At 43.9% G+C, this 27,683-nt stretch overlaps 1 protein-coding gene and 1 long non-coding RNA gene across 5 annotated transcripts in view; one reads left to right on the forward strand and one right to left on the reverse strand.

The window, feature by feature from the left end:
- Positions 1-22,703, forward strand: part of TNFRSF9 (TNF receptor superfamily member 9) — a 34,984-nt gene extending 12,281 nt beyond the window's left edge. For 2 of the 3 annotated variants that reach the window (XM_037985079.2, XM_007980681.3), the window contains exons 5-10: positions 1,032-1,139; positions 1,529-1,666; positions 2,170-2,236; positions 4,757-4,887; positions 6,312-6,443; positions 18,458-22,703. In XM_037985079.2, the coding sequence (XP_037841007.1) occupies positions 1,032-1,139; positions 1,529-1,666; positions 2,170-2,236; positions 4,757-4,887; positions 6,312-6,443; positions 18,458-18,546 (665 nt within the window). In that variant the 3' untranslated portion in view covers positions 18,547-22,703. Of the gene's footprint in view, positions 1-1,031; positions 1,140-1,528; positions 1,667-2,169; positions 2,237-4,756; positions 4,888-6,311; positions 6,444-8,265; positions 8,777-18,457 lie in introns of those variants that run through there. The other variant, XM_037985081.2, reaches the window with a different exon arrangement.
- The window catches only part of LOC140709301 (uncharacterized), a 32,609-nt gene continuing 10,805 nt past the window's right edge, over positions 5,880-27,683 (reverse strand). The window contains exon 2 of one of the 2 annotated variants that reach the window (XR_012089794.1): positions 5,880-6,395. This is a non-coding gene — a long non-coding RNA (uncharacterized lncRNA). Of the gene's footprint in view, positions 6,425-27,683 lie in introns of both variants that reach the window. The other variant, XR_012089795.1, reaches the window with a different exon arrangement.

Raw genomic sequence — 27,683 nt, forward strand, 5'->3', positions numbered from 1 at the left:
TTCATTCATTTACAAATATTTATTGGATGCTACAACCTAGCTGTGTGAACACAGCAGTCATTCAACCTCTTGTGCCTTGACTTTCTCATCTGGGGATAATAAGGGAACCTGTTTTATAGGATGGCTGGGAGGATCAAATGAAGGGCTTAGAACAGTGCATGGCACATGGCAAGACTGTGGTATTTATTTGTGGCAATTATTTGTGGACTGAACTTTCTAAATATTAGAGGAAACATTCATTTGACAAGACAGAAGTTTTTACTTACCAAAATGTAAATAAATGTTAGTTTTGTGTGTAGGACTTTGTGCTCAGACTGGGGGCATAGCAGCGAGTAAGTGGGTGGTAAAGGGCTTAACAGAGTGGAGAAAGTCAGGCGCATTTAAATTTTAGTGTAGGACATTGATGTCCTCCTGGATCCAGTCATACTCATCTCCTAGATCAATCAAGATAATAATTGTGTTTTATTCAATAGATAAAGTATTTTCTTTCTGCTGATTTATTTGTTACAATATCTGGTTTTTTGTTTGTTTGTTTGTTTTGAGACAGAGTCCCACTCTGTCACCCAGGCGGGAGTGCAGTGGCATGATCTCAGCTCATTGCAACCTTGGCCTCCCGGGTTCAAGCAGTTCTCCTGCCTCAGCCTCCCAAGTAGCTGGGATTACAGACATGCACCACTGCACCTGGCTAATTTTTGTATTTTTAGTAGAGACAGGGTTTCACCATGTTGGCCAGGCTGGTCTTGAACTCCTGACCTTAGTTGATCTGCCCGCCTTGGCCTCCCAAAGCGCTGGGATTACAGGTGTGAGCCATTGCACCTGGCCTGTATTTTGTTATTTCTAATTCTGTGATTACACAAAGAATAATCTTGCAAATGTATCATTTTAGGAAGTCAGTCAAACTAATGCCTATCACTGTGGCATCTAGAAAACTCATCATTCTTTTATAATCCTATTTTCTTGTAAACTTCAGAATGCCTTGGGTGACGATTGCCCATTGTCAAATGTGTACCATTATTGTTTGCCTTTCTTAGGTACATTCTGTGATAATAGCAGGAATCAGATTTGCAGTCCCTGTCCTCCAAATAGTTTCTCCAGCGCAGGTGGACAAAGGACCTGTGACATATGCAGGCAGTGTAAAGGTATGAGTTCAAAGATATTTTCTTCTTCTAGAAGATAGTTGGGAAGATAAGCTTTTCTTTCCTTTTTACTAACTGCTCTCTTTTGAAAATCTCAAGTGTCAAAGACTATGATTCTTCTGACAACTAGCAGGTCCAGTAAAATAATATCGGGTGACAGCAATTATTTGTGGACTGAGCTTTCTATATATTAGAGGAAAGATTCATTTGACAAGAGAGAAGTTTTTACTTACCAAAATGTAAAAACGTCGTTACGGAGATTTAAAAGTAAACTTTAAAATGACTGGGAACACTGTAGTAGAGTGAGCATGATTGTTACTGCAGAGTGTAAATTCGCTTCCTGGATTTGGAGGTCAAGTGTAATAAAACGGGGGCTGGGGGGGACTTTGTAGGTGTTTTCAAGACCAGGAAGGAGTGTTCCTCCACCAGCAATGCAGAGTGTGACTGCATTTCAGGATATCACTGCCTGGGGGCAGAATGCAGCATGTGTGAACAGGATTGTAAACAAGGTCAAGAATTGACAAAAAAAGGTACGTTTGCGCTTCTTTGATCTAGAGTAGTTTTGTGATGTAGACAAACTTAGCTTAGGTCTTGATCCTTTGAAAATAAACAGATTTGTAGAACCTTAAAGTAACAAGTGAGTATATGATATTTAATTAATAAAAAATATATAAAATAAAATAAATTTATATATTTATATAATATATAAAATAAATATATATATAAATAAAATAAAAATATATCCTATTTTAATTAATAAAATATTTTCGTTATTTCTTCATAAATGGAAATAATTTGAAATCAGAACATTTGTTAATTACCAGAACCATTCATCTTCACACATTTCAGACATAGACAATACTTTATGTACAGTTAGAATAAAAACTAGCCATCTTAGGTCGTTGTTTCAAGAATTATAGAATAATTTGTGCAGATTGCATTACGGTAATGACTTTATTAAGTTCATCACAGGGAAAGTTACCAAATGATGAAAACGCATCCTTTTTGTTATTGCTTTCGTTTTTAACGCAAGGTTGTAAAGACTGTTGCTTTGGGACATTTAATGACCAGAAACGTGGCGTCTGTCGACCCTGGACAAAGTAGGTATCATTTCCTTTAGTTTATGGAATAAAGAATCTGGGTTAAATTTTTTGGAAGATAAGGAATGCTATCATTGAAGCTTATTTTGCACCCATCAAGTGTAGACAGAATGTAACATACTAATAGGCAGCGTGGGAACACTGTGAGGTTGTAGCAACTCAATAGGCAAAGTGGGCATTTTCTCCAGAAACAGTGCCTGGAACATTTAGATCAGAATTGCTAGTGGAGGGTGGGCACGTGCAGCACTTTGGGAGGCTGAGGCAGGAGGAATGCTTGAGCCCAAGAGTTCGAAACCAGCCTGGGTGAGACCCCGTCTCTACAAAAAATCAAAAAATTTGCCAGGCATAATGGCACATGCCTATAGCCTTCCCAGCTATAGAGAAGGCTGATGAGGCAGGAGGATCACCTGAGTCTGGGAGGTTACGGCTGCAATGAGGTATGATCACACCATTGCACTCCAGATCAAAGACCCTATCTCAAAAGAAAGGAAAAGAATTGCCAGTGGAACTTTGCCACTGTCTGCCTCTTCTCTGTTTCCTTCTCATTCCTTTGCTGCCTGTTATCTTCTCTCGTTGATCAGCCCATCTCCACATGCTCAATGCGAGCCCCTAGAATGATACAGAAGTAACTAATTGCTCGTTACCCTCCAAAATGTGGCACACACTTGGGCACACAAGGCCATCACAGGTGGTAAAAAGCCAGTAGTATATGAGAGAATGTGACTGTTGTTTTGTGGAACCAGAACTCACACTGTGGTCTGTGGATAGGTGCTGGTCCACAAATGGCTTGTCTTGTGCCCCCATCAACAGCGGTGTAGGGTTAGAGAGTAAGCATTTAGAAACTTTTAAGGCAATTTGGCAGAGTAATGTGGTCTGTTGACTAAGAATAAAAATTTGGGCATTGTATTTTATATGTATTTGTTCTTTTTCCATTTGATTTTCTTACTAGAAAATCATTTTTATTATTTTACTTTTACATTTTTATTGTATTTCAAAAGTATATTGGTTTATAACAGACTGGAAAGTGACTTTTTTGGAGAGAAAATAAAGTGTTTTAAAACAGGAATCATGGTATCCCTCTGCTTTTGTTATTTACAATTTATCAGCATCAGAGTGGCTGACAAATGAAATCGTGATTCACAAGAAAAGTATTAACTGTTTTCTCGGACTTAGCTGAATTCTCTCTTTGGAAAGTGGTTTTTTTAAAAAGGTCTGTTTTGTTTGTTTTTGTTTGTTTGTTTGTTATGAGATGGAGTTTCACTCTTCTTGCCCAGGCTGGAGGGCAATGGCGCGGTCTCGCCTCACTGCAACCTCCACCTTCCAGGTTCAAGCAATTCTCCTGCCTCGGCCTCCGGAGTAGCTTGGATTACAGGTGCACGCCACCACGCCTGGCTAATGTTTTTGTATTTTTAGTAGAGATGGGGTTTCACTATGTTAGCCAGGCTGGTCTTGCACTCCTGACCTCAAGTGATCCACCTGCCTTGGCTTCCCAAAGTGCTGGGATTCCAGGCATGAGCCACCGTGCCCGGCTGGAAAGTGGCTTTTTTAAAAAAGTCTTTCAATACGAATTTTTCAGAGTTTTTAAGTGAGTCTGCGTGGAAGAGTGGGCTTAATCCGGCTCCGGATGATGGGTGGATTTGGGGTAGGTAAAGGGTCGAGGGAAAGGCGTAACAAGAACAGCAACAATGATGGCGGTAATGGTGATGATGATGATGGCTGCCATTTACTCAGCGTGTCAGACGTGCAAGAGTGTGTCACTGACTCTCACTCGTTTGTTCTTTGAAACAGTTCTGGCAGCACATACAATCCTAATTTTGCAGATGAGAAAACTGAGGCTTAGGGAGGTTTCATTTTTCTTTTCTTTTCTTTCTGAGACAGCATCAAACTCCTGGGTTCAAGTGATCAGCCTGGAACTCCTGGGTTCAAGTGATCCTCCCACCTCAGTCTGCTGAGTAGCTGGGACCACAGGCATGCACCACCAGCTAATTTTTTTGGTTTGTTTTTTAATTTTTGTAGAGATGGGGTCTTGCTGTGTGACTCAGGCTGGCCTCCAACGCCTGGTCTCAAGTGATCCTCTGGCCTCAGCCTACCGAAGCGTTGGGATTGCAGGCGTGAGCCACCGTGCCTGGCTACAGAGATTTCTTAACTTGCCCAAGGTCATTCTGGAAAGCAGCAGACCCAGGGCTCAAACCCCGGTTTGCCTGATGCCAGTGCTGGACCTCCTAATCCTATGCTAGCCTTCATCTGTGCCAGAGATGGTCAAATCTGATTAAGAAACTGGGGGTGAGAGACTAACCAGGCAAAACAGCCTGTCACCGAACAGAAGGAAGCCATGGAAAGCTGCAGGGAGGTAGATAGTCAAGTGGAAGTTTCTCAAAATATCTCTGCATTGCCTTCAAACCCAGACCCATATATCTTTTTCACTAGGCTACTTCATTGGGTAAAAACTGACAAAGTTTTAAATCCGAATCGTCTGGACCTAAGTTAATTATTTAAACTCTTTTCATTGAACTGTCTAAGCTGTTCTTTGGATGGAAAGTCTGTGCTTGTGAATGGGACGAAGGAGAGGGACGTGGTCTGTGGACCATCTCCAGCCGACCTCTCTCCAGGAACATCCTCTGCGACCCCGCCTGCCCCTGCAAGAGAGCCAGGTAGCTGGGCTATGCCATTCAATCAAAGTGCCTGTCTTATGGCGATTCCAGATGGTATCTAAATCACCCCAATATCATGATGTCTCACATCTCCACCTACAACAGGCACCACCCACGTGCATTCCTTCCTGAATCCTGCCCTTAGGGACCCAGCAGGTTCCTTCCCAGGCATTTGTTATTCAGTCTGAGATACACATTTGTAAGCAGTGCCAGAGGACACTTCACCCAGACAGAGTCTATATCTTTATCAATGCCAAGGAAAGGGGATTATAGGGTCCCATATTTTATTTTATTTTATTTTATTTTTTAAGAGAGCAACAATGTGCCAGCCTTGCTCTGTGCCAGGCTGGAGTGCAGTGGCGTGATCTTGGCTCACTGCAACCTCCACCTCCTGTGCTCAACCAATCCTCCCACCCTAGCCTCCCCAGTAGCTGGGACTGTAGGCACCCACCACCACACCTGGCTAATTTTTGTTTTGTTTTGTTTTTTTTTTTGGTAGAGTTGGGGTCTTGCTATGTTGCCCAGGCTGCTCTCAAACTCCTGGGCTCAAGCAATCCCCCTGCCTTGGCCTCCCAAAGTGTTGGGATTACAGGCGTGAGCTGCCGCGTCCGGCCCCTGGGTCCCGTATTTTCTATGTGCTAGAAAGGATAAACTGCTTAATTTTTGTTAAAAAATTAAACTAGGAAAACTATTAAGTTTCTTTCTTTTTTTTTTTGAGACGGAGTCTCTGTCACCCAGGCTGGAGTGCAATGGCGCGATCTTGGCTCACCATAACCTCCGCTTCCCAGGTTCAAGCGATTCTTCTGCTTCAGCCTCCTGAGTAGCTGGGATTACAGGCGCCCACCATGGTGCCCGCCTAAGTTTTGTATTTTTGGTAGAGATGGAGTTTCTCCACGTTGGCCAGGCTGGTTTCAAACTCTTGACCTCAGTTGATCTGCTCACCTTGGCTTCCCAAAGTGCTGGGATTGTAGGCGTGAGCCACCACGCAGCCATTAAGTTTTTTTTTCTTTTCTTTTTTTTTTTTTTGAGATGGAGTCTCGCTCTGTTGCCCAGGTTGGAGTGCGGTGGCGCCATCTCAGCTCACCGCAAACTCCGCCTCCCGGGTTCAAGCAGTTTTCCTGCCTCAGCCTCCCAAGTAGCTGGGACTACAAGTGCCTGCCACCACTGTGTTGGCCAGGCTGGTCTTGAACTCCTGACTGTAAGTGATCCTCCTGCTTCGGCCTTCCAAAGTATTGGGATTACAGGCGTGAGCCACCATGTCTTGCCTTTTTAAAAGTTTTCCAAGTTTACTCCATTAGCAGGTTGGAGATGCCCAAGGCTCTGATTCTTCTCATGCTTAGGAGTTTACCAGTGTAAATATACACATGGGTGTATGAGTGTCCATACATTTCTGCATGCGTTTCTCCTTTTGCTGTGTTTTGCAGGACACTCTCCGCAGATCATCTTCTTTCTTGCGCTGACTTCGACTGTGGTACTCTTCCTGCTGTTCTTCCTCGTGCTCCGTTTCTCTGTTGTTAAACAGGGCAGAAAGAAACTCCTGTATATATTCAAACAACGTAAGATTAACATAATCATATTAGAGCTCTGGCAAAGCAAGGCTTTTTATAATAGAAAGGAAAAGATGATTTTTTAAAAAATTCTAGAAATGAGGTTCATATAGCCCAGTGGTTATCAAGCAGGGGCAATTTCGTCCCTGGGAGTATTTGGTGGCGGTGGTGGTGGTGATTAGGGTGATGAGGTGGTGATTGGCATCTAGTGAGTTGAGGCCAGCGATGCTGCTAAACTCCTACCATGCACGGGACAGCTTCCCAGCAAAGAATGATGCTGCCCCAAATGTCAGCAGTGCTGAGGTGGAGAAAGCTTGCGTATAGAAGAGCACACCTCGGTTCCCGAAAAATGTCAGATTTAAATATGCTGCAGCCTTGGATTATTGCTTGTGTGTGTATGTGTGTGTGTGCGCGCGTACGTGTGTGCGTGCCTGTGTGTGCGTGTGTGTGTGTATGTGTGCGTGCATGTGTGTGCGTGTGCGTGCCTTGTGTGTGTGTGTGTATGTGTGTGTGTGCGTGCGTGTGTGGATGCCTGTGTGTGCATGTGTGTGTGTATGTGTGCGTGCATGTGTGTGCATGTGCGTGCCTTGTGTGTGTGCGTATGTGTGTGTGTATGTGCGTGTGGAGGACACTGGCAAATAAGAATCAGAAAACCATGTTCCCCCCATGTCCCCATGTCCCTCTGGTTGATAAACTGGTTTAAAATGAGTTTAGACCCGTGTTTGAGGAAGGCAGAGAGAACAAAGAGGGAGTTTGAAGGGGGTTTAACAAATGGATTATTACAGCACCAGTATGGATTACATGAAAAATTTCAATAATGAATTTCATTCATTCATTTGTTCAACAAGGTATTATTTCTATAAGGTACTCAGCAAGTACCTGGCACAGAGTCAGCACCCACTAGACAAAAGCCATTGATATTTATTTGAAAAAGTGTACAGATGGAAGGCAACCTGTTTTTTGTCTTCGTGAAGGATAGAACGAGACATAACAGGCTTAATAAGACTTAATAAGAGGGATATAATAGAAGGAGCTTTTTGAGAGCAAAATTTAAACCCAAAACACCATGTAAGACCAGAATGTGTCTATTTGTAGGTTGTTAAAAATATATGTGCAGGAACAGCATTAGTAAAGTTTTTTTTTCCTTTTCCTTTTTTTTTTGGAGACGGAGTTTTGCCCTTGTTGCCCAGGCTGGAGTGCAATGACGCAATCTCGGCTTACCGCAACCTCCATTCACCGCAACCTCCTCCTCCCGGGTTCAAGCGATTCTCCTGCCTCAGCCTTCCTAGTAGCTGGGATGACAGGCGTGCGCCACCACGCCCAGCTAATTTTGTATTTTTAGTAGAGACGGGGTTTCTCCATGTTGGTCAGGCTGGTCTCGAACTCCCGACCTCAGGTGATCCGCCCGCCTCGGCCTCCCAAAATGCTGGGATTACAGGCGAGAGCCACTGCGCTTGGCCAGTAAAGTCTTATCTAATACATTATGCTAATTTATTTAAAGCCTCTTTTTAAAGCAATATAGAACTTTTTTCACATTGTGACCTATACAGAAAAATGCATAAATGCAAAGTTTAACAAATTGTCGTAAACGAACATCCAAATAACTCTACCAGGATCAAGAACTGGAACATAACCCATTCCCGAAGCCCTGGGCTGCCCTTTCTAGATCACAGCCTTCCTTGCCCACTAGTGCTAACCACATCTAGACTTGTATGGTATTAACTTCCTTTTGCTATAGTTTTGCTACCCAACAACACAGTTTTATCAGGCTGCTGTGAACGTCATACAATAGAATCACACCGTGTTTTCTGTATCTTGCTCCTTCTTTCAGCGTTGTATCATGAAGATTCATCCACGTTGAGTTCATCTTTAGTTGATTTCCATGGTTGCACACTCTTTTATTGAATGATGACATTGTTGTTTACCTATTCTAATATTGATGGACGGTGGGATCACTTCCAGCTTGGGGTTATTACACGCAATGACATTTGAATATTTTTGTCCGTGTATCTCGGCACATGTAAACACGTGTTTCTGGTTTGGTTGTGTTTTTAAACCTAGGAATAACATTGCTGAGCTACAAGGAACGTGTGTCTTGGTCTTGAATATGCCAAACTGTTTTCCAAAATGATTGGACCCCATTTACACTCCCCTGGTGGTAATGATGTTCTTTTTACTCCACATCCCCTGATAACTCTTGGCATCATCGGACTATTTTTGTCGATATGGTGGGCGGATAATCGTATCTCATTGTGGTTTTAACTTACACTTCCTGGTTGCTAGTGAGGTTAGATGCCTTTTCATGTTATTTTGGCTATTTCCTCTTTAGTGAGGGGCCTGATCAAGTCTTTTGAGTATTTTCTCATAGGATTGTCTGTCCTCTTCTTACGTATAGGAAGTTTTTAGTCTGCTGTTCATGAGCTGCAAATATCTTTTCCTATTCTGTGGTTTGCTCTTTCATTCTCTTTTTGAGGTCTACACCTCCAATTTAAACCTCTGTGCTCTCACTTAAGCCTGATTTCGGTTTTGTCTTTTGTTTTTTTGAGACAGGGTCTACTGTGTCACCCAGGCTGAAGTGCAGTGGTGTGATCACAGCTCACTGCAGCCTCGAACTCCAGAGCTCAAGCAATCTCCTGCCTCGGCCTACTAAATAGCTGGGACTATAGGTGCATACTACAACACAGAGCTAATTTTTAATTGATTTTTAATTTTTTTTGTGGAGATGGGGTCTCGCTATGTTGTCCAGGCCAGTCTTAAACTCCTGGGCTCAAGTGATCCTCCCACCTCGGTTTCCCAAAGTGCTGGACTTAATCCTGATTTAAAGGACTACCTCTGCAACAAAGTTCCATCCACACCCCAGACTGCAACAAAGTTCTTTAGAAAATGCTTTTCAAAAGTATTTATGAGTAATTAGTGAGTTTCAGTGGAACCGTAATCCATTTTTTAAAAATTTTTAGGATACTCCCTGGTGGTCTAGTGGTTAGGATTCGGCATTCACTGTCGCAATCTGGGTTCGATTCCCGGCCAGGGAATCTGGGTGGGTGCTATGGCTCACACCTGTAATCCCAGCACTCTGGGGGGCCGAGGCAGGCAGATCACCTGAGGTCAGGAGTTCAATACCAGCCTGGTCATGGTGAAACCCCGTCTCTACTAAAAATACAAAAAATTAGCCAGGTGTGGTGGTGGGTGCCTGCAATCCCAGCTGCTCGGGAGGCTGAGACAGGAGAATCACTTGAACCTGGGAGGCGGAGGTTGCAGTGAATGGAGATTGCGCCACTGCACTCCAGCCTGGGCAACAAGAGGGAAACTCTGTCTCAAAAAAAAAAAACAGTTTTTAGGTCGTTTAAAAGAAATTCTGAGTATGACATAATTATAGATTCACAGGAATTTGCCAAGACAGGTACATCTCTCATGCCAGTTCTGGGTTCCATCCTCCAGTGCAATGGCAAAGCAGGAAATTGACGTTGGCATGGTGTGTGTGTGTACTCTGTCCCTTTGTCACACATATGAAATCGTAAAACAACCAACACAATAAAATCAGAACTTTCCATCACCGCCAAGATCTTCTCCCACTACTCCTTTCTAGTCAGGTGCTCTCCCTCTCCCCACCATCCCCTGGCAACCACTTATCTGTCTTCCATCTCTATACTTTTGTTATTTAAGGAATATTGTATAAATAGAATCATACAGCACGTGTCAAGCTAAATCACAGACAGAGAAAGAGGCTCTCTAAAAGATTATGGTATTTTTTTCAGGAGTAGCATTGCAGTGGGAATATGATGGGTGTATTCAGGGAGGTAAAGGTGACAAGAGTTTTTAAAAGAAAAAATGAGGGGCTGGGCGCAGTGGCTCATGCCTGTAATCCCAACACTTTGGGAAGCCGAGGTGGGTGGATCACCTGAGGTCAGGAGTTCGAGACCAGCCTGGCCAACACGGTGATACCCCATCTCTACGAAAAATACAAAAAGGTAGCCCAGTGTGGTGGCACGTGCCTGTAATCCCAGGTACTCGGGAGGCTGAGGCATGAGAATTGCTTGAACCTGGGAGGCAGAGGTTTCAGTGAGCCGATATCGCGTCCTGCACTCCAGCCTGGGTGACAGAGCAAAACTCTGTCTCAAAAAAAGAAAAAAGAAAAACTGAGGAGGATTATGTAAGTTATTTTGAAACAATGATCCTTTGCTACAAAGATCAATACCCGCAGAAGTATTTTTTTGTGTAAGACACGGTAGCCTTTGTGCAAGGTTGTGGTTTCTGCAGTCTTGTGATAGTTGTTTTTATCAGGCGTGCATGCATAAGAAACCCTCTTGATGGCCTTCCCTGGCTCCATTTGTCAGGGTTTTTAAAAATAATTTTGAGACAGAATCTCCCTGTGTCGTTCCGGCTGGAGTGCAGTGGCCTGATCTCCGCTCGCTGCAACCTCCGCCTCCTGGGTTCAAGCGATTTTCGTGCCTCAGCCTCCTGAGTAGCTGGGATCACAGGCAGCCGCCACCATCCCCGGCTATAGTAGAGACGAGGTTTTGCCATGTTAGCCAGGCTGGTCTTGAACTCCTGGCCTCATGTGATCTGCCCGCCTCGGCCTCCCAAAGTGCTGGGATTACAGGCGTGAGCCACCAGGCCCGGCCCATTTGTCAGGGTTTTGACACAAGTTACTCCATTTTGATTCTGACAACTTTCACAATCGTGAACTTTTCTAAGATTTTGCTTTTTCACTCAGCAGAATGCCCTTGATAGTCATCCAAGTTGTTGTGTGTTTTAATGATTCATTCTTTTTCCTTGCTGAATAGTATTCCACGATACGCTTGTGCCATGGTTTGTTTTACCATGCACCCATTAAAAGATATTTTGTTTGCTTTCTGTTTTGACTATTACATATAAAGCTGCGAGGAATAATTATGTACAGTTTTTGTGTGGGCATGTATTTTTGCATCTCTATGAGAAATGCTCAGGAGTGCAATTCCTGGGCCATATGTTTGGTGCTTGTTTAGTTTTTAAGAAGTTGCCAAACTATTTTCCAGAGGAAGTGTATCATTTTACATTCTCGTCAGAGTTTCTCTGCATCCTTGCTCGCATTTTGCATTGCCTCAATTTTTATTTCAGCTGTTCTAATAGGTGTGTAGTGACATCTCATTGGGGTTTTAATTTGCATTTCCCTTATGGGTGGACATCTTTTCATACGCTTATTTTCCATTTTTATGTCTTCTTCAGTGAAGTGTTGTTCAGGTCTTTCGCCTATTTTCTAGTTGGATTATTTGTTTTACTGTTGAGATCCAAGAGTTCTTTATGTTTCCCAGATAGGAGTCCTTTGGCATATATATGATTTATAAATATTTTCTCCCAGTCAGTAGCTTGCCTTTTCATCTTCTTCACGGGCTCTTCCACAGAGAAAAGCTATTTAATTTTGATGAAGTCCAGTTTATGGATTTTTTCATTGATGGAGTCATGTCTAAGCATTCTTCATTGAGTCCTGGGTCTCAAAGATTTAGATGTTTTTCCCTTTGTCTCCTATAACTTTTACAGTTTTTTATTTCGTATTTAAATCTTGATTTTTTTTTTTTTTTTTTTTCTGAGACAGGGTCTCTGCTTTGTCACCCAGGCTGGAGTGCACTGGTGTGATCATGGCTTACTGCAGCCTCCACCTCCTGGGCTCAAGTGATCCTCCCTCCTTGGCCTCCCAAGTAGCTGGGACTACAGGAGTGTGCCACCACTTGCCGCAGATCTATTGGACTGAACAAAGTGGGGAGAACGCGGGAATAAAAGACAAGAGACAAAATAGTATATTTGGAAGAAGGAGTCAGGGGTAACCTTGCCTCTAGTGGACAAAGGCCCTGAACTTTACACAGCCCACTGTATTTATTAGGCAAAAGAGATAGCGAGAAAGTGGGAGTGATTGTCCTGTCAGTAATTGTCAGTTGGCCATTTGGTGTTTGGTTCACAGCAGACTTGAGAGACTGCATCCTTTGAACAATAGGTGCTAGATTTCTCAGTAGATAACTTCAAGGAGCCAGGGAGTGATGTCCCTCAGCAAACCTTTTGGTGGCAAGGCAGTGTGAGTTTGCTCACATCTTGCATTCGTGATAAACACTTTGCTGTTTGATCACATAGCCTCCAGCGGAATGTTGAGTTCCTCATGTCTCACGGCTTTGGCTCCCTGCATGCCTGGGTAATTATTTATTTATTTATTTATTTATTATTTTTTTTTTTTTAGACAGAGTCTCACTATGTTGCCCAGGCTGGTCTTGAACTCCTGGCCTCAAACAATCCTCCTGCCTTGACCTCCCAAAGTGCTGGGATTACAGGTGTGAGCCGCTGTGCCCAGCCTTGAGTCGTTTTAAATTTTTCGTATAAGGTGTGAGAGGTTTTAGCTGAGTTTTTTGTTGTTGTTGTTTTTGGCCTAGGGATGTCCAATTGCTGTAGCATCCCGAGTGGAAAACATTGTCTTCTTTCATGGTACCTTTGTCAATAAGTTGGCTGCAGTTACGTGGTGCCATCTGGTCTCCCTCTTCTGTTCCACTGATCCATGTGTTTCTTCTTCTGCCGATGCCACACAGCCTTGATTACTGTGGTTATCCATAAACACTGAACTTGGGTGGAGGGTGGTAGTCTCTCCCGCTTTATTATTTCATTTCAGAATTGTTTTGTGTATTCTAGTTCCTTTGCATTTCCACATACATTTTAGGATAATATCTATATCTACAAAAAGCCGGCCGGGATTCTGATAACAGTTGTGTTAAATCTGCATATCAGTTTGGGGCACATCGACATCTTTACTACGTGAAGTACAGTCACTTATCACTTAACGACAGGGGTATGTTCTGAGAAATGTGTTGTTAGGTGATTTCGTTGTTGTGTGAACATCATAGAGGGCACTTAGGCAAACCTAGACAGTACAGCCCACCATACACCTAGGCTGGATGGTATATCCCGTCGCTCCTATGCTACAAACCTGTAGGGCGTGTGACTGTACCGAATACCATAGGCAACTGTAACATAATGGTATTTGTGTGGCTAAACATACCTAAACACAGAAGAGGTACTATGAAAATAATATGATTTTTGCCAGGCGCGGTGGCTCACATCTGTAATCCCAACATTTTGGGAGACCAAGGTGGGCAGATCACCTGAGGTCAGGAGTTCGAGACCAGCCTGGCCAACATGGCGAAACCCCGTTTCTGCTAAAAATACAAAAATTAGCTGGGCGTGGTGGCATGCGCCTGTAATTCCAGCTACTCGGGAGTCTGAGGTGGGAGAACCCCTTGAACCTGGGAGGCAGAGGTTGCAGTGAGCCGTGATCGCACCATTGCACTCCAGGCTGGGCAACAGAGTGAGACTCCATTAGGAACGGGGCCACACGGCAGGAGGAGAGTGGTGGGCGAGCGCGTGAAGCTTCCTCTGTATTTATAGCCGCTCCCCATCACTTGTGTTACTGCCTGATCTCCGCCTCCCGTCACGTCAGCAGCAGCATTAGAGTCTCATGGCAGCATGAATCCTACTGTGAACTGCGCACTGGAGGGATCTGGGTTGTGGCTCCTTATGAGAATCTAGTGTCTGATGGTCTGTCCCTGTCTCCCATCACCCTTAGATGGGACTGTCTAGTTGCAGGAAAACAAGCTCAGGCTCCCACTGATTCTACATTATGGGGAGTTGTATAATTACTTCTTTATATATTACAATGTAATAATAATAGGAATAAAGTGCACAATAAATGTAATGCACTTGAATCATCCCGAAACCATCCCCCCAACCAGTCCATGGAAAAATTGTCTTCCACAAAACCGATCCCTCTTGCCAAAAAGGTTGGGGACCTCTGCTGTATACCACTGTAGTCTTATAAACACTGTACACTTAAGCTAAACCAAATTTATTTAAAATGTTTTCTTTCTTCAGTAATAAATTAACCTTAGCTTACTGTAACTTTTTACTTCATAAACTTTAATTTAATTTTTTTTAATTTTTAATTTTTTTTTTTTTTAAGGCACAGTCTGCTGCCCAGGCTGGAATGCAGTGGCCAGATCTTGGCTCACTGCAGCCTCCACCTCCCAGGGTCAAGTGATTCTCCTGCCTCAGCCCCCCAAGTAGCTGGGACTACAGGCAGCGGCCACCACGCCTGGCTAATTTTTGTATTAGAGATGGGGTTTCACCATGTTGGCCAGGCTGGTCTCGAACTCCTGAGCTCCGGTAATCTGCCCACCTCGGCCTCCCAACGTGCTGGGATTACAGGCATGAGCCATCACACCCAACCTATAAACTTAAAAACAATTTTTTAAACTTTTTGACTCTTTTGTAATAACTCTTAGCTTAAAACACAAGCACATTATACAGTTATACAAAAATATTTTCTCTTTATTTCCTTATTCTATAAACTTATCTATTTAAAAGTTTTTAAATTGTTTTTTACTTTTTAAACTTTTTTGTGAAAAACTAAGACACAAACACACGTATTAGCCTAGACCCACACAGAGTTGGTGTCTGCCACCTCCACATCTTGTCCCCCTGGAAGATCTTCGGGGCAAAAACACGCATGTAGCTGTCATCTCCTATGAGAACAATGTCTTCTTCTGGAATATCTGGAATGCCTCCCAAACGACCTGCCTGAGGCTGTTTTACAATTAACTGTGTTTTTGTTTGTTTTTTGTTTGTTTTTTTTGAGACAGAGTCTTGCTCTGTTGCCCAGGCTAGAGTGCAATGGGGCGGTCTCGGCTCACTGCAACCTCTGCCTCCCGGGTTCAAGGGATTCTCCTGTCTCAGCCTCCCAAGTAGCTGGGATTACAGGTGCATGGCACCATGCCCGGCTAATTTTTTGTACTTTAGTAGAGACGGGGTTTCACTGTGTGGCCCAGGCTAATCTCGAACTCCTGAGCTCAGGCAATCCACTGCCTCAGCCTCCTAAGTGCTGGGATTACAGGTGTGAGCCAGCACGCCTGGCCTTAACTGGTTATGTGTGTGTGTGTGTGTGTGTGTGTGTGTGTGTATGTGTGTATATATATATGGAATATACTCTAACTATAAAAATATGGCATAGTAAGTCCATAAACTACTAACATACTCATTTATTGTTATTATCAAGTATTATGTGCCGTACATAATTGCATATGCTACACTTTATACAACTGGCAGCTCAGTAGGTTTTTTACATCAGTATCACCACAAACGTGAGCAATGAGCTGTGCTGCAATGTTAAGATGGTTGGACATCACGAGGCAACAGGAACTTTTCATCTCCACTATAATCTTATAGGACCACGATCATATATGCGGTCTGTTTTTGACCAAAACATCGTTTTATGCTGTATGACTGTATTCCAATGCACAAACATGGTATGTCTCTCCATTTATTTATATATTTTAAAATGTCTTTCACAGCATTTTGTAGTTTTCACTATACAAGTTCTGTATGTGTTTTGTTAGATTTAGGCCCAAGGAAAAAAAAATTTTTGGAACACAGGGTCTTGCTTGCTGTATTACCCAGGTTGGAGTGCAGTGGCACGATCATGGCTCACTGCAGCCTCAACCTCCTGGGCTCAAGTGATCCTCCCACCTCAGCCTCCAGAATAGCTGAGACCACTGGCATGTGCCACCACCCCTGGCTAATTTTTAAATGTTTTGTAGAGACAGGGCCTTGCTGTGTTACCAAAGATGGTCTAGAACTCCTGGACCCAAGCAATCCTCCTGCCTTGGCCCCCATAGTACTGGGATTACAGGCGTGAGCCCCCACGCCCAGTTTCTGGATCTAATTTAGATCTTGTATTTTCTCAGGGTTCCTCTGACATCACTCTAGGGAAGGAGGGAGGATGGGCAGCTTGTTACAGCCAGGCAGGGGTGGAGGAAGTTTGGGTTCTGCGCTATACCTCCTGGAGGGTGAGCGTCTCCTTTTTATTACTAGACATGTGGGAGTTCCGGCTCCCACTAGGCCTCCTCTGACACCACCCCAGGAAGGAGGGGAGATGAGCCTTAATCCACGGTGAGGGAGGAAGTTCAGGTTCTCTACCCAGTCTTTCCTGGTGGGCTTGCAGGTAGAGCCACTGTGTTTTTTGTGGTGTTTTGTTAGAATTGAGTGGTTATTGTCTAGAAGTTTTTGGGCCAGGCACAGTGGCTCATGCCTGTAATCTCAGCACTTTGGGAGGCCGAGGCGGGCGGATCATAAGGTCAGGAGTTCGAGACCAGCCTGGCCAATATGGTGAAACCCCGTCTCTACTAAAAATACAAAAATTAGCCGGGTGTGGTGGGGGGTGCCTGTAGTCCTAGATACTCGGGAGACTGAGGCAAGAGAATCACTTGAACCCAAGAGGCGGAGGTTGCAGTGAGCTGAGATCACATCACTGCATTCCAGTCTGGGCAACAGAGAGAGACTCCGTCTCAAACAAGAAAAAAAAAAGAAGCTTTTAGTCTTGCTATGCTGCCCCTTTCCTAGTCCCACAACTAGGGAGTACAAACTCTTCTTAGTTTTTTGTGTGTGTTTTTTGAGATGGAGTCTTGCTCTGTTACCCAGGCTGGAGGGCAGTGGTGCAATCTCAGCTCACTGCAACCTCCGCCTCCCAGGTTCAAGCGATTCTCCTGCCTCAGCCTCTTGAGTAGCTAAGATTACAGGTGTGCGCCACCATGCCCAGCTAGTTTTTGTGTTTTTAGTAGAGACGGGGTTTTGCCATGTTAGCCAGGCTGGTCTCGAACTTCTGACCTCAGATGTTCTGCCTGCTTTGGCTTCCCAAAATGCTTGGATTACAGATGTGAGGCACCACACCTGGCCTCTTCTTGGTTTTTGTTTTGCTTTGTCCATACTATTGGCATTTTTAGGTTGCTGCTTCTCTGGTTCCCAGTCAGAGGGAAATGAGGCAGAAAGAAACCCATTGCCTTGTTTCTTGGGTCCGGAGATCATGACCCCATTGGCCTTCCTCTCTCTGCCTTTTGGAGAGGTTTCAGCAGTACTCAGCAGGACAAATACGGAAAGCATGACCTCTCAATCTTCCCAGAAGAGATCTCCATTATGAAATTCATCTTTGGATCAATTTCAAAAGACATCGCATTGGTATTTCTGAACATCTTGCCAGTTTTTCATAAGTTCTAGGAGATGGTGTGGTTATTTGGGTTGGGTTTTTTTTTTTTTTATAGGAACAAGCATATGAACTTGGGGTAGGACTTTTTGACTTGCTTGTCTGTAAATAAATACCTGCTTAGGATTGAAAAATTGCTGAGCAGTAACATAAATACTTCACTAACATGTAAAAGAAAGCCCGGCAGCTCATGCGCAGATCAGTTCTTGTTTCCTAACGATGGAAGTCGTGGAGATACCTTCACACTCTTGGAGTCATAGCATTGTGTTCCAAAGAAACCATCGGATCTCGAATCTACGTAACCCTCAAGACGAAAATATGTGCTGCTGAATTGAAACTAGAGCTATGATTGGGATATGGCTAATATTTTATGCTTTAGTGATTCATGTTTATGACCTTTTTTTAGCTAATGTAGAAAATAAAGAGAATAGTTCTTAAAGAACAGTGAAAATATTTGGTAAACGGAAACAAATGTCAAATAATCTCCAGAGGAAGTTCATCCTTGCTGTTACCTCTCTTGTGGATGAGTTTGTTAAAAGTATTATTATTATTATTATTATTATTATTGAGACAGAGTTTCGCTGTTGTCGCCTAGGCTGGAGTGCAATGGTGCGATCTCGGCTCACTGCAACCTCCATCTCCCGGGTTCAAGCGATTCTCCTGCCTCAGCCTCCCCAGTAGCTGGGATTACAGGCACCCTCTACCACGCCCGGCTAATTTTTGTATTTTTAGTGGAGATGGGGTTTTGCTATGTTGGCCAGTCTGGTCTCGAACTCCTGACCTCAAGTGATCTGCCCACCTCGGTCTCCCAAAGTGCTGGGATTGCAGGCGTCAGCCACCGTGCCTGGCTGAGTTTGTTAAATTAAAGGGTTGAATGTTTGCTGCTTAGAGATGTTCTGCAGCTGTAATTTATGGAAAATAAGTGTTAAATGATTCAAATAGACAACAAAATATATGTATCTTTAAAATTTTTTTTTAGCATTTATGAGACCAGTACAAACCACTCAAGAGGAAGATGGATGTAGCTGTCGATTTCCAGAAGAAGAAGAAGGAGGATGTGAACTGTGAAATGGAAGTCGATAGGGCTGTTGGGACTTCCTTGAAAAGAAGCAAGAAGATATGAGTCATCCCGCTATCACAGCTTTCAAAATCAAGAGCACTATCCTACAAATACCCAGGATTCCCCCAACACATGTTCTTTCCTCAGTGCCAATGAGTTGGCCTTTAAAAACACACCACTTCCTTTTTTTTTTTTTTTTTTTTTTTTGGACAGGGTCTCACTCTGTCACCCAGGCCGGAGTGCAGTGGCACCATCACGGCTCTCTGCAGCCTTGACCTGCGGGAGCTCACGTGATCCTCCTGCCTCAGTCTCCTGAGTAGCTGGAACCATAAGGAAGAACCACCACACCTGACTAACTGTTCTGTTTTTCGTTTTGGTAGAGAAGGCATTTCGTCATGTTGTCCAGGCTGGTTTCATACTCCTAGGCTCACTTAGGCCTCCCAAAGTGCTGGGATTACGGACATGAGCTTTCATGCCCGGGCAAAATAATGCACCACTTTTAACAGAACAGATAGATGGGGCCAGAGCTGATGATAAAAAAGCATTTTCTAGATACCACTTAACAGGCTTGAGCTAGTTTTTTTGAAATCCAAAAGAAAATTATAGTTTAAATTCAATTATGTAGGCCAGTGGTCCAACTACAATGATAATCAAAATCAGTGCAGGTTTGTGTTTTGGTGCTAATATGACATATGACAGTAAGCCACAAGGTGCAGTAAGTACCCCAACTAAACTTCCCATTGCTTCTGTCATGTAACATGACATGCTCCACCATCAGGGGAGTATGAGGAGACTGCCTGAATTTGGGGTCAAGGGCAAAAAACCTCAGGCCTGTAGGAAGTTTTGGAAAGGGTTCAAGTGTCTGCATATCCTGTACACTTTCTGCCTTTGTCCTGCTCCCTTTTAAGCCAGGTTATATTCTAAAAATTCTTAACTTTTAACAAAATATTTTATATAAAAGCCAATAAATGAACCACATACGATAGGTGTGAGGTACAGTGAGAAAATGAACACCTGTGGGCTCATCGTCCTACCACAGCACTAGAGTGGGGGCCACCAAACTCCCATGGCCAAACCTGGTGCACCATTTGCCTTTGTTTGTTTGTTTGCCTGCTTGAGACAGAGTCTTGCTATGTTGCCCAGGCTGAAATGGAGTGGCTACTCACAGGCACAATCATAGCACACTTTAGCCTTAAACTCTTGGGCTCACGTGATCCACCCACCTCAGTCTCCCAAGTAACTGGGATTACAGGTGCAAACCTGGCATGGCTGCCATTGTTTGGCTTATGATCTAAGGATAGCTTTTTAAATTTTATTTATTTTATTTTTTTTGAGACAGAGTCTCGCTCTGTCACCCAGGCTGGAGTGCAGTGGTGCGATCTTGGCTCACTGCAACCTCTGCCTCCTGGTTCAAGCAATTCTCGTGCCTCAGCTTCCAGAGTAGCTGGGATTACAGGTGCACACCACTGCACCTGACTAATTTTTATATTTTTAGTAGAGACGGGGTTTCACCATGTTGGCCAGGCTGATCTCGAACTCCTGGCCTCAAGTGATCCACCCACCTCGGCCTCCCACAGTGCTGGGATTACAGGCATGACCCACTGGGCCTGGCCAGCTTTTACATTTTTAAATGGTTTAAAAGTAATCCAAGGAAGAATAATAGCTTATGGCACATAAAATTATATAAAACTGAAATTTCAGAGTCAATAGGTAAAGTTCTACTGGAAGACAGCCACACACATTTATTTCTATACTAAGACTGGCTTTGCACTACAAGAGTAGGTGTGACAGAGACTCCATAGACCACAAATCCTAGAATGTTTAATATCTGAACACTTACAGGGTCAAAGTCAAGGTCAGAGCCACCACCCATGTGCTGCTTTCTCCCTTCACCTTCTGCCCAGCCCCAGGCAGCCTCTCTTAGGAGTTTTGAGTCTATCTTTCCCTTGCTTAAAAAAATCATTTCTCATATAATTATGTATCCTAAAACTATGTTATTTAGTTTGGCTTGTTTTTGAGCTTTATGAAAATTGTATTGGGCTATATGGAGACTTCTGTGACTTGCCTGAATCGTTCAAAATTATATAAGACTCATTGTGGCCAGGCACGGTGGCTCACGCCTGTAATCCCAGCACTTTGGGAGGCCGAACCGGGTGGATAACCTGAGGTCAGGAGTTCAAGACAAGACTGGCCAACATGGTGAAACCCCATCTCTACAAAAAATACAAAAATTAGCCAGGCATTGTGGCGGGTGCCTGTAATACCAGCTACTCAGGAGGTTGAGGCAGGAGAATCATTCGAACCAGGGAGGCGAAAGTTGCAGTGAGCCAAGATTGCACCACTGCACTCCAGCCTGGGCGACAAGAGCAAGACTCTGTCTTAAAAAAAAAAAAAAAAAAAAAAAAAAAAGACTCATTGTGTTGTCGTGTGTAGCTTTAGTGCATTCATCTTGACTCTGCTGGAAATATGCCATTATTTATAGATCCATCCTCTACCAAGAGACGTTGGGTTTTTGCCAGGTGTTTTGAAATCATGGGCAATGTTGTCATGGATGTTATTTTACGCATCTCCTCTGCAGAAGTATCTCCAGGGAAAGTTTCTAAAAATGGAAGGCTGGGTCTTAGGGCATGTGATGCTCAACTTTACGAGCTGGTGCCTATATCAGTTAGGACATGCTGAGTTATGCAGAAGTAACAAATAATTCCCCAACTCTTAATAGATTGCAACAAAACAACAAAGGTGCATTTCTTTTTCTTTCTCTCTTTCTTTTTTTTTTTTTTTTTTTTTTGAGACAGTGTTTCACTCTGTCTCCCAGGCTGGAGTGCAGTGGTGCGATCTTGGCTCACTACAACCTCTGCCTCCTGGGTTCAAGTGATCTCCCTGCCTCAGCTTCCTGAGTAGCTGGGACTACAGGCCCACGCCACCATACCCGGCTAATTTTTGTATTTTTAGTAGAGACGGGGTTTCACCATGTTGGCCAGGCTGGTCTCGAACTCCTGACCTTAGGTGATCTGCCCGCCTTGGCCTCCGAAAGTGCTGGATTACAGGCATGAGCCACCGTGCCCAGCCATTTCTTACACTTTTGTATGACATGCCTATTGCAAGCTTGCCATGCCTCTGTCCCATGTTATTTCACTCTGAGATTTAGGTGGAGGGAGCAGCTTCTATTTGGAACATTGGCCATCACATGGCAAATGGATATCTGTCACTTCTGCTCCTGTTTAGTTGGTTCTACTGTAACCTTTAGAGCAAATCACGCAGCCAAGCCAGGCATCAGTAGGGAAGAAAAGTATAAACTTTAAATAGGGGGGAGGAGAAAATATTTCTGAACAATAGTCTACTGCAGTAACAAATTGCTTTTCCAACTGGCTGTCCTAATGTACCCCTGTCAGTTATATAAGTGTCATGTAAGTATCTCATTGATCCACATCCTTGCCACCCTCTGGTACTATCAGGTGCCCTTAATTTTGCCAAGCGAGTGGGTACAAAATGAAATCTCACTGTGGTCTTAGTTGGCATTTGTTTGGTTACTGATGAGCACCTTGTCACATATTTATATACCATTTGTGTTTATTTTTTAAATAAAATACTTGCTCATGCTTTTTCGCCCATTTGAAAAAACAACTGGCCGGGCGCGGTGGCTCAAGCCTGTAATCCCAGCACTTAGGGAGGCCGAGACGGGTGGATCACGAGGTCAGGAGATCGAGACCATCCTGGCTAACACGGTGAAACCCCGTCTCTACTAAAAATACAAAAAACTAGCCGGGCGAGGTGGCGGGCGCCTGTAGTCCCAGCTACTCCGGAGGCTGAGGCAGGAGAATGGCGTGAACCCGGGAGGCGGAGTTTGCAGTGAGCTGAGATCTGGCCACTGCACTCCAGCCCGGGCTACAGAGCAAGACTCCGTCTCAAAAAAAAAAAAAAAAGAAAAAGAAAAGAAAAAACAACTTGGGGCTGGGTGCAGTGGCTCATGCCTGTAGTCCCAGCTCTTTGGGAGGCCGAGGTGGGCACACTGCTTGAGTCCAGGAGTTCGAGACCAGCCTTGGCCGGTGGATCACATGAGGCCAAGAGTTCGAGACCAGCCTGGCAAACATGGTGAAACCTCATGTTTGAATGAAACCCTGTCTCTACAAAAAATACAAAAATTAGCCGGGTGCGGTGGTGTGAACCTGTAGTCCCAGCTATTCAGGAGGCTTGCTTGAGTCTGGGAGGCAGAGGTTGCAGTGAGCCGGGACTGCATCACTACACTTCAGCCTGGGCAACAGAGAAAGACCTTTTCTCAGAAAACAAACAAACAAACAAACCCAAATGTGGTTGTTTGTATTCTAGATAATAATCTTTGGTCAGTTATATGTGTTACAAAATATCTCCTTTGTGACCAGGCACAGTGGCTCACGCCTATAATCCCAGCACTTTGGGGGGCCGAGGTGAGTGGATTATCTAGGTCAGGAGTTCAAGACCAGCCTGGCCAACACGGTGAAACCCCGTCTCTACTAAACAAATACAAAAATTAGCTGGATGTGGTGGCAGGCAGCTGTAACCCCAGCTGCTCCAGAGGCTGAGGCAGGAGAATTGCTTGAACCCAGGAGGCAGAGGTTGCAGTGAGCCAAGATTGTGCCATTGCACTCCAGCCTGGGTAACAAGAGTGAAATTCTGTCTCAAAATATATATATATATTTGTGTGTGTGTGTGTGTGTGTGCATATATATATATATATATATCCTTTGTAATTTATTTTTCCCTTTGTAAAACTTTTATAAAATTATTTTTTATTTTTATTTTTAGTAGAGATGAGGTTTCGCTATGTTGCCCAGGCTGGTCTTGAACTCCTGAGCTCAAGTGATCCTCCCACTTCAACCTTCCAAAGTGCTGGAATTGCAGACATGAGCCACCGCACCCCTCCTGTTTTTCTCTAATTAATGGTGTCTTTCTTTGTCTTTCTGGTAATAAGCAAAAAGTTCTTCATTTGATATGGTTAAATTTATAACTGTTTTCTCATAAGGTTAATAATTTTTCTGGCCTGGCTAAAGAAATCCTTTTCTGCCACAATACTATAAAGATGTTTGCTCACATTTTATTCCAAAAGTTTTGAATTTTGTCTTTCATCTTTAAGTCTAACGTATCAGGAATTGGCTTTTGTGCCTGTTGGGAGGTAGTGATCTGATTCCATGTCTTGAATATAGGTAACCACTAGTCCCTGCGCCATGTATTCAATGCTTCATCCTTTTCCTACGGGTCTGCAATCTCATCTACCATCCATCAAGTTTCCATATGGCCACAGGTCTGCTTCTGGGATCCCCGTTCTGTTCCATTGTCAATTTGTCTGTCCTGTGCCAATATCACACTGTGTTTATTACAATAACTTTGTAACAGCTCTTGATATCTGGTAGGACATCTCCCTCCACCTTTTTTTCCTACTTCAGAAATGTCTTAGCTAGGCCAGGCATGATAGCTCACGCCTGTAATCCCAGCACTTTGGGAGTCCGATGTGGGTGGATCACCTGAGGTCAGGAGCTTGAGACCAACCTGGCCAACATGGTGAAACCCCGTCTCTACTAAAAAATACAAAAATTAGCCAGGTGTGGTGGCACGTGCCTGTAATCCCACCTATTTGGGAGGCTGAGGCAGGAGAATTGCTTGAACCCGGGGGATGGAAGTTCAGTGAGCCGAGATTGCGCCACTGCACTCCAGCCTGGGTGACAGAGCGAGACGCTGTCTCAGAGAAAAAAAAAAGAAATGTCTTGGTTATTCTTGGTTCTTTGTTCTTCAGTATGAATTTTAGAAGCTGAATTTGAAAAGATTTGGACTGGAATTTCATTAAATCTGCAGGTCAATTTAGGGAGAGTTGACAGTTTTACAGAATTAAGTCATCTGCTGTTCCAATAAGAATAAGAGAACAATTATTGGCTGTACAATTACTTCCAAATAGTAGGCAAAGCAAAGCTTAGGAAGTATACTGGCACCATTTCAGGAACAAAGCTAGGTGTGAATTTTTTTGTCTTTCCAAATCATGATGCTGTAAGTTCTAAAGTGCTTTCTCCTCTTGGCTCTGGACACGTGGTGTTTAATTACCTACTGTTCACTATCCTCAAACAGAAAGAGACTGGTCATGCCCCACAGGGTTAGGGCATCCAAGATAACTGAGCGAGCCTCTCATGTGTCCTAGATTACAAACCAAAAATCCACAGTTTATTCTGTGGATAAAGGAGGCTGTGTTTATGATACAGACTGTGATATTTTTATCATAGCCTATTCTGGTATCATGTGCAAAAGCTATAAATGAAAAACACAGGAACTTGGCACGTGAGTCACTGCTCCCCCTAAATGAAAATTAATAAGGAAGGAACATTGAGACGGAATAAAACGATCCCCTTCTGGGTTTAATTTAGGAAGTTCCATAGTTAGGTTTCATAGAAATAAATGTAAATTTCTATGATTAAAAATAAATTAGCATATTTAGGGATATACAAATTATAAATCGTTTTCTAAATGCTAAGAACAAGCTCAGGTTTTTTTCAGAAGAAAGTTTTGATTTTTTTTTCTTTAGTGGAAGATATCACTCTGATGGAAAGTTTCGATGCGAGGGGCGGATGACTACTAAAGTGGGTGTCTTCCCCCACAGGAAGATGTTTCCATCCGTGGGTGAGAGGTGCCCACTGCAGCTAGGGCAGGTTACGTATGCCCTGTGTGTGGTAGGACTTGGAGAGTGATCTTTATCAGCGTTTTTATTTAAAGGACTCTCTAATAAGACACGAATCTATGATGTTCACACACAAAAAAAAGAATAAGAAGACCTTATTTTAAAAAGCTTTTTATAACTATTGCAACATCAAATCATAAAGGCTAATCATGAAATAAGGTGCCATGCTTTGTAAACGATGGAATCTTAGGCTTTAGTGCTGCTGAAGGACGCTAAAGATTTCCAGTAGGAGATTCCTTTTTCTTCCAACAATTGATTTATTAGTCACATAAAAATGAATGCTGTTGATCGGGTGTGGTGGCTCACACCTGTAATCCCAGCACTTTGGGAGGCCAAGGGGGATGGATCACCAGAGGTCAGGAGTTCAAGACCAGCCTGACCAATATGGTGAAACCCCGTCTCTACTAAACAATACAAAAATTAGCCAGGTGTGGTGGCACGCACCTGTAATCCCAGCTACTTGGGAGGCTGAGGCAGGAAAATCGCTTGAACCTGGGAGGCGGAGGTTGCAGTGAGCTGAGATCACACCACTGTACTCCAGTGTGACAGAGTAAGACTCTGTCTCAAAAAAAAAAAAAAAAAAAAGAATGCTGTCTTTGGCTGGTCGCGGTGGCTCACACCTGTAATCCCAGCACTTTGGGAGGCTGAGGCGGGTGGATCACATGAGACCAAGAGTTCGAGACCAGCCTGGCAAACATGGTGAAACCTCATCTCTACTAAAAATACAAAAATTAGCCAGGCATGGTGGCACACGCCAGTAATACCAGCTCTCGGGAGACTGAGGCATGAGAATCACTTGAGTCTAGGAGGTGGAGGTGGAGGTGGCAGTGAGCCGACATCACGCCACTGCACTTCAGCCTGAGAGACAGAGTGAGACTCTGTCTCAAGAAAGAAAAAAAAAGAAGAAGAAGAATGCTGTTTTCCTGGCTTGGGCAACATGGTGAAACCCCATCTCTACCAAAAATACAAAAAATTAACTAGGCATGATGGCCCATGCCTGTAGTTCCAGCTACTTGGTAGGCTGAGGTGGGAGGATCACTTGAGCACAGGAGGTTGAGGCTGCAGTAAGCCGTGAATGTACCACTGCCCTCCAGCCTGGATGACAACGTGTGACCTTGTTTCAAAAAAAACCAAAAAAACAAAAAAACCCTGTTTTTACATCAGTATTGATTCAGATAGCTGTATTTAAAATTCACTAAGCCGTTGAAGCCTTTTAAACACCTTTTTCCAAATTCACTGAAGAGGCAGATTCTGAGACATTCATTGAAGACGCTGACTACAGGATCCAAATGACTCCGTCACTGAACTAGCAGCCATCCAGGTGTCTACTCTGCACCAGGAACCACATCAGGACACAAGCACAAGGATAAAACTCACTTCCCAGCTGGGAACTTTCATTCAAGGGGAATGACATGTCTAACCTGATAAGATCCACACATCCACATGATAAGGTAAAACTCACTTCCCACCTGGGAACTTTCATTCGAGGGGAATGGCATGTCCAACCTGATAAGATCCATATTAGGGTCCAAGATGCTTTCTCTAAGAGGACTCTTCATTCCACACAATGCCACCAGGCACCAAGCACCGTGGATGGAATGTAAAAGGGGAGTGAGAGCAGCTGCCCTCCTGGAGCTCACGGGGGCAGGAGGTGGGGGGAAGCAGGGGAAGGGGCAGCTGTACACCAGGGAGCTCCGCTAGGAGGGGTGGGAGGGAGGGAGGGAGGGATGCAGAGGAGGCAATGCCTGTCCAGGCAGTGTGCTTCTCAGAAGGAACCTTAGTGGGAGGGCACATGGGAGGGAGGGTTGGGGCTGGGATTGAGGAGAAGGGAAGGAAGCCACAGAGAGAGCACGGACCAGAGAGCCAGATTTTATAAGTTATATTAAGAAACTCGGATTTTAGTCAGAAGCAGTGGCTCACACCTGTAATCCCAGCATTTTGGAAGGCCAAAGTAGCAGGATCCCTTGACGCCTGGAGTTCAAAACCAGCCTGGGCAACATAGTGAGATTCTGTCTCTTAAAAAAAAAAAAAAAAAGGAAGCAGCAGTAGCAGCTTCGATTTTTACGTTTGGTCCCTGGGAAGCCAGTGAAGAGGTGTGATTGGATTTGCCTTTTAGAAAGCGCTCCCTGACTGCAGGGAGGTATTTAGCCCAGTGCCTCGTTCAAATCAAGTACCCAATAAATGCTCTTCTTGGATTCTCATTTAATAAACATGAGTAATGTATTTAACCATGCTCGGTACAATAGCACTCACTTCTATTAACTAATTTAAAATTTCTGATGCAAGAAATGCTTATAATTCAGTGCAATTATGATCACACATCCTGCAATTGTGCTGTTTCCAAATATAGACCCTGGTTCTAAGAGGCCCCAAGAAGGCAATTCAAGCAAACTGTCTAATGTGGGGGACACCCGCTGTGCACCTTTGCAGTCTGATAGTGGTCGTTGG

Source organism: Chlorocebus sabaeus, chromosome 20 (assembly GCF_047675955.1).
Source record: "Chlorocebus sabaeus isolate Y175 chromosome 20, mChlSab1.0.hap1, whole genome shotgun sequence".
Taxonomy (NCBI): Eukaryota; Metazoa; Chordata; class Mammalia; order Primates; family Cercopithecidae; genus Chlorocebus; species Chlorocebus sabaeus.